This window comes from Platalea leucorodia (genome assembly GCF_965183815.1).
Source record: "Platalea leucorodia genome assembly, chromosome: 4".
NCBI lineage: Eukaryota > Metazoa > Chordata > Aves > Pelecaniformes > Threskiornithidae > Platalea > Platalea leucorodia.
Genome location: NC_138826.1, coordinates 11,885,072 through 11,891,610, shown reverse-complemented (window position 1 = coordinate 11,891,610; position 6,539 = coordinate 11,885,072). Strand labels below are relative to the sequence as shown.

General features: G+C 57.0%; 1 protein-coding gene across 1 annotated transcript; it reads left to right on the top strand.

Moving 5' to 3' along the window:
• Positions 1 to 1,376: 1,376 nt before the first annotated feature.
• Positions 1,377 to 2,711, top strand: ADRA2A (adrenoceptor alpha 2A; the record flags this gene model as incomplete). The annotated part of the gene is made up of 1 exon (XM_082311202.1): positions 1,377 to 2,711. The coding sequence occupies one exon, from the start codon at positions 1,377 to 1,379 to the stop codon at positions 2,709 to 2,711; it is 1,335 nt and encodes a 444-aa protein (XP_082167328.1).
• Between the last annotated feature and the right edge of the window lie 3,828 nt (positions 2,712 to 6,539).

Genomic DNA, 6,539 nt, shown 5'->3' with positions numbered 1-6,539 from the left:
CCAGCGGGGAGCACGGGGGAGGAAACGAGGGGGGCCCAGGAGGGAGTCTGCTGGGTCTGGCGCTGTGGGATGGGAGCCCTCGTGGGTGCTGCGAGGCAGGAGGGCCTGCGCAGCCGGGGCTGAGCCAGCCTGGGGGGCTGGCCCCATCCCTGGGAGCTCTGCCCCATCCTTCTCTTTGTGGGGGCTGCCCCCCCCCGCCCCGGGCCGCTCGGCAGCAGCGTTCCCCTGCCTGCGGGGCTCCTCCCGCCCCCCCCGGGGCGCAGCCCTGCGGCGGGGGAAGGCTGGGCTCGGCGGCGGGCGGGTGCAGTGAGGCGCCGCGGCCAGCAGGTGCCGCTGCCCCCCCGCGCTGCCGGGGCCGCCGCCGCCCGCCGCGGCGGCAGCGCGGAGCGGGCAGCGCCCTGCCGGGGTCCGCTGCCGCCGCCCCGCGGGGCCGGGAGCCCAGCCCTGCCCGGCCGCCCCCCGGCCGGAGCGCTGCCCCCGGGGCTCCCGGCGAGCACGGCCGCGCAGCCAGCGCCCGCGGCGGAGCCCCTCGGTGCCGCCGCGCACACGCGGGACGGGGCGGCTGCTTCCACCCCGGGATCAGCCGCCGGCCGCGCCGCCGTGGGTGTCCGGAGCCCCGCAGCGCCCGGACGGCGGGCGCGTCCCTCCCCACGCACGGCCACCCCCACAACCACGCACTCGGGCCCCGCTGCCTCTGCCCCAGCTCCCCCGTGCGACCCGCCCCGGGGGCCGCTCCTCTCTCCGGGCGGGACGAAGCCGCTCCCGCCGCGGGCTGGGCGGGGAGCCGGGCTGGGCGAGACCGTGGGGCGGGGGGGTGCGTGTGTAAGGGCCGAGGTGCCGGGGGCGAGCGGGCGTGCAAAATACAGGAAGGGCCGAGCAGAGAGCGGGTGCGTGCGCTGAGCGGGCGGGCGTGGGCACCGGGCGGGGGGCGGTGTCCGTGTCGGAGCCGGGGGGGCACGGCCGGCCGGGGCTGGGCGGAGGGTGTGCGGGGTGCGTGCCGGTGTGTGCGTGTGCGTGTCTGTGTGTCTGCATCTGTCTGTGTGTGTGTGTGCGCACCGGGGGCAGCTCCCCACGTGGGGCTGACGCGGCAGCCCCGGCCTAATCCGGGGCTATAAAGCGGCCGGGCGGCGAGCGAGGCAGAGCAGCAGCCGCCGCCGGCTGCAGCCCCAGCCCCGGCCCCGCTCCGCGCCGCTCCGCGCCCCGCTGAGCGGCTCCCGGCGGGCAGCGCCCCGGCATGAGCCGCGGCCGCCCGCAGGCCCCCGGCCGCCCCCGCGCCGCCCCGCCCCGGCCAGCGGCGCAGTAGGAGCGCGGAGCCCCGCGGAGGAGCCAGGAGGGGCAGGGGGCGAAGGGCGGGGGTGTCCGCGCAGCCGGGGTTGATGTTTAACCTGGAGCGCCCGTTCACGGAGAGGGGCCACCTCTTCTCCTCCATGGAGTACCAGCGGCAGCTGGAGGAGGAGGAGGGCTACCCGCCTCCCGGCACCAACGGGACCTTCAACGACAGCGGGGCCGGGCCGGGCGGGGGCACGCCGTACCCCCTGCACACCACCGTCACCCTCATCAGCCTGGCGGGCTTGCTGATGCTTTTCACCGTCTTCGGCAATGTCCTGGTCATCATCGCTGTCTTCACCAGCCGGGCGCTCAAGGCCCCCCAGAACCTCTTCCTGGTCTCCTTAGCCTCGGCCGACATCCTGGTGGCCACACTGGTCATCCCCTTCTCCCTGGCAAACGAGGTGATGGGGTACTGGTACTTCGGCAAAGTCTGGTGTGAGATCTACCTGGCCTTGGATGTGCTGTTCTGCACCTCCTCCATCGTGCACTTGTGTGCCATCAGCCTGGACCGTTACTGGTCCATCACGCAAGCCATCGAGTACAACCTCAAGCGTACCCCGCGCCGCATCAAGTGCATCATCTTCATCGTCTGGGTCATCTCGGCCGTCATCTCCTTCCCGCCGCTCATCTCCATCGAGAAGAAGAGCGGGCAGCAGGCTGACCAGGGGGTGGCAGGGTGCAAGATCAACGATGAGAAGTGGTACATCATCTCTTCCAGCATTGGCTCCTTCTTTGCCCCCTGCCTCATCATGATCCTGGTCTACATGCGCATCTACCAGATAGCCAAGAGGCGAACCAGGGTGCCGCCGACCAAGCGGGCAGAGCGCCCTGAGAAGAGGCAGAACGGCTTGGCCGACAAGGAGGACCTGCCAGCCACAGCCCAGCTCAATGGGGAGAAGGCGGCGGGAGGCGGTGGCGGGCAGGAGGGAGAGGTCAACGGCATAGACATGGAGGAGACCTCGTCCTCCGAGCACCAGGAGAACAACCAGTGTAAGAAGCCAGAGAGATCCTCGAGGGGAAAGACCAAGACTAAGCTGAGCCAGATTAAGCCTGGGGACAGTTTGCCCAGAAAGGCGGAGGAGGAGAGGAACACCAAAGGGTCCCGGTGGAGGGGCAGGCAGAACCGGGAGAAGCGCTTCACCTTTGTGCTGGCGGTGGTGATTGGGGTCTTTGTCATCTGCTGGTTCCCCTTCTTCTTCACCTACACGCTGACGGCCGTCTGCAAGAGCTGCTCCGTGCCCGACACCCTCTTCAAGTTCTTCTTCTGGTTCGGTTACTGCAATAGCTCCTTGAACCCCGTCATCTATACTATTTTCAACCACGACTTCAGACGGGCCTTCAAAAGGATCCTCTGCAGGATAGAGAGGAAAAGGATTGTTTGAAGGACCCTTTGTTATGGGCAGGACTAATTCAAGACTTTGTAGGAGAGTAAGGCATGGCTCTCTTGGGCTGTGCTTGCGTGGGATGGTTTCCTTCAGCTCGTGAGCAGGAAGCCTTTAAAACCCGAGATGAGCCTATGGAAATGCCGGGCAGCAGCAGCGAGGAGCAGCAGGCAAGTGGAAGCCCGAGCCGTGGCATTTGGCTTTCCAGGGGAGGATGGCTTTTGACTTACTTGGTTTGTTTTGTTAGTTTGTTTTTTTTTTTTTTTTCTTTTGCCAGAATCTCTCAGTGGATATTTTCATGACTGCTCAGTTTGACTCTTTAAAGACAAGCATCATGCAGCTCCCTGAGATGAACAACAAAGAGGGAGTATGCCACCCCAGAGGTGTTGGCTTTTTTATTTTGTTGTATCTTTTTGTTCCTGTTGTATATGTACTTAATTTTACCCTCCTTGTAAAATACAGTATTGTATCCCTGAATCTGAATGTCTTAATTTTTGCAAGGCAAGCAGCTTTGAAACTGTGAATGCTTTAATTATCTTTGACACCTTAAACGTCCCTCTCTTCCCACCCCTGAAACCCCCTCACTCAAAACTGCTGAACAACTAGAGCCATTCCCCCTACCTGACAATTTGATAAAATCACCAAAATTTCCAATATCCTGTCATTTTTTTTGGCTGTAAAGCTTAGGATCGCAGACCTCACCAGACTGGCTATTTACCTTGTTGGTTTTTATATCGTACCTGATTCTGTTTAGGTTCTGTGTTGCCTGTGATATAATACAGCTGAGAGGGTCACTGCCCTCCGTTGTTCATTACAGCCGACCCTGGCAGAGCGGTGGCTTTGCTGTGCAGGCAGGGGCGTCCCGGGCGATGGAGCGACAGGCTGCTGCCCGTGCAACGTGAGGCTTGGGACCTGCCAAGCTCCCCATGAGTTAATCTTGGTTGATATTATACCACACTGCAGCACCGAAATGTGTTCGATGCTAACTCACTTCCCCCGCCTCCAACTGTAAATAGATAACATTTCAAAGCAAATGGCAGGGTTCCGTATATCATGTTATCTCATTTGTATTGATTTGTGATGGTTTAACTCCTGCGGGATTTCCCGCAGAAGAGGAGGGGGTTTGTGTGCAGAGGCTGTTCCACCTTTCCGAATTAAGGCAGAAGAGCTCAGTTTTTAATCTGCCAGTCTCATCTTTCCTAGGAAATACAAAAGCACCCCTCTTTCAGTCTTATACAGGGCAAAAGTATGAAATGGGGAACTTGACTGACAGTTTCTCCAATATTTTATAGTGTAATTAAGCTTTTTTAAAAAAGAAAAATAATGTGTAAATATCGTAAGGTTGGAGCAGGAGAGAGAGTTAATACTGCTTTTACACTCCTCTCCTGAAATGTCTTTCAGCTCTTTCTGCTAAAAAAAACATACAAAAATGGACAGAACAAATCTAACGTCCTTGTGCCATGAAGAAATTTCTGGAGAATATTAAAAGGAAAAACTTTTGATCCATCACAAAAAATGAGTCTGCAAGCCTATTAATGCTATGAAAACAGCTTTATCAAATACTGACAAGTCACAGAAATTGTTTGGAGAAAGCAAAGTTTGTGTAAGTCTCGTGTATAAGATGAATTTACCTTCTCCGGAGTTGTATGGTGCATAGGAAGAGACTTTAAAGAAAACCTTTTTACTTTTGGGAAGTGTTTTGTTGATTTTGCTCTCTCTTTTGACTTTGTAATTAACTCCACGGGTCCCCAGATGCATCTTGGGACCTGGAGAGCAATGTTTACATTCACTTGTATTTTCAGAATTGAATCCTCAAGAGGTGAGGAAAGCAAATAAACTGTGCTTTACTGTAAAAAACCAACCAACCAAACAAAACAAAACCAACCAACCACAAGCAGAAGTTGCTATAATGGATGATTATTTTTATTAAATAAAAGAGCGTTTACAGATCAAGTGTGAAAACCCTCTGGATAATCTGTTAGCTGTTTTATTTTATTTTTTTTTTCCAGCTGTTCACCGATCCTCCGGCAGCTTTGGTCTTGACATTTTTTAAAGAGCACATTGGGAAAAGCACTCGTGCTTTCTGAAAGGCGTTGTTACCCCAGGTAGGGAACAATGGCTCGGTTCATTGCGCAGTGGCATAACAAATGAGTCCTTGATATTTCTTGTCGTTTTTTCCCCCCCTTTCATGCCACAGTAAGAGCATTCACATGTTTCTTAAAGAGAAGAGCTTAGGGTTTCAGGGTGTGATTTGCTCCCTGGAAATGCAGCCTGGCACTATTGCTGGGGATGCCTGGCTGGTGCAGCATTTACAGCTATTGAGTTGAGCAGGTTTTTAATAATTAGGTTGCAGATGGAATTAGAAAAGATTAGGCTGGAAGGCAGTATTTCTTGATATATGCAGGAGTGTCCATCTGCGTGGGGCTTTGTTTCCAGCCCCTGAGAGCCAGCCGGCTGGGCTCGCTTGCCCTGATGCCAGTGCTGCCGAGACCCTCCCTGCAGGAGGGCGATGGGGGATCGTTCTCCCGCCGAACGAATGAAGTGCTGCTTCTGCGTGGCTACCTGCCTCCCTGAGGACGCCGGGGTCTGCTCGCCATCTGCTTCAGCTGGGCTTCTTTGCCACGAGTGTCAGGTAGCTCCAAAGGCAGGGGGGACGTGAGGTGCCGATCCTGCGAGTGCTTTAGTGTGTGCTTCGTTTTGCCCAGGAGCATGTGTAGCCATTTGGGAGCTCTGGCTCCTGGTCTTCCCACTGTTGGGGTGCCTGGAGTCACCCTGCTTCCCTGCTCGGCTTCTTGTTTGGTGAGAAAATAAGTGTCCAGTGCTGGAGGCGCTGGTCTCATGGCCCCACTCTGCCACTGCCACCAAGGTTGCAATTGGAGGTGCTCAGCAAGCTGGGAGGTGGACCAAGGCTGGCAAGCAGCATCGCTGCTGGGTGTAGGGCACCCAGTGATGGCCCAGAGATGAACCTCTTGGTCACCTCGTGGTGGCCTTTGCAGGCCACCTAGTCACCTCCTAGGGCTTGATCTGGGCAGAGTGTCCTGCTGTCTGTCCTCTGGTCTCAGCTGGCCCTGTTGGCCTTGGAGGGTTTTACAAAGCAGACCCCATGGGGCAGGAGGTAATCCAGCAGCCATCGGTTATGCTTGCCCCATCCCTCTGGCTGTCTGATGGCCTCATGGCTGAACCTCTAGTACAGACAGTAGAGTATTTTGGTGGGTTTGGGGCTGGGGGACTGGGACTTTGGTCGGCTTTCAGTTAGTGAAGCTTTGCACAGCTGAAATGTCTGATTGCTCCCAATTTTCCATCAAAAGTAAAAGTAAGGTGCAAAAAACTGAAATTATGCCACCAGGGTTGTGTCCCTCCCAAAACCTCATGCCCTCACGGTTCAGCCCAGTCAAATAAAATACTCAAGGGGCTGTTTTACATGCGGGCAGTGACTCCCTGCACCTGACACAGCAGAGCTGCCTACTGGTCCTTGTGGCCAGTGTCTGAACTTCCACCATCCTGCTGCCTTTGCCACCTTCTATCTGAGGCTTTTATTTTATTTTCCCTGAGCTATTGGTCATTTTGGTTTCAGCTGTGTCCTGGACCCTCCACGCCTGCTGGGGATGGGCACGTCCAAGCCACAGTGACCTCCGGGTACCGTGGGCTGTGTGATGGAGGTGCTGGGGTGAAACCACCATCACTTTCCCTTTGGTAGGTGAGGACCGGCCCTGCTGCCTCTGAGCCAGAGGTGGTGTTGCTGTGGGCTTTGCTGGGATGCTCCCTCCAGCTCTGCCGTAACCGTGTCCAGCTCTGCTGTAACCGTGTCCAGCTCTGCTGTCTTGCTCA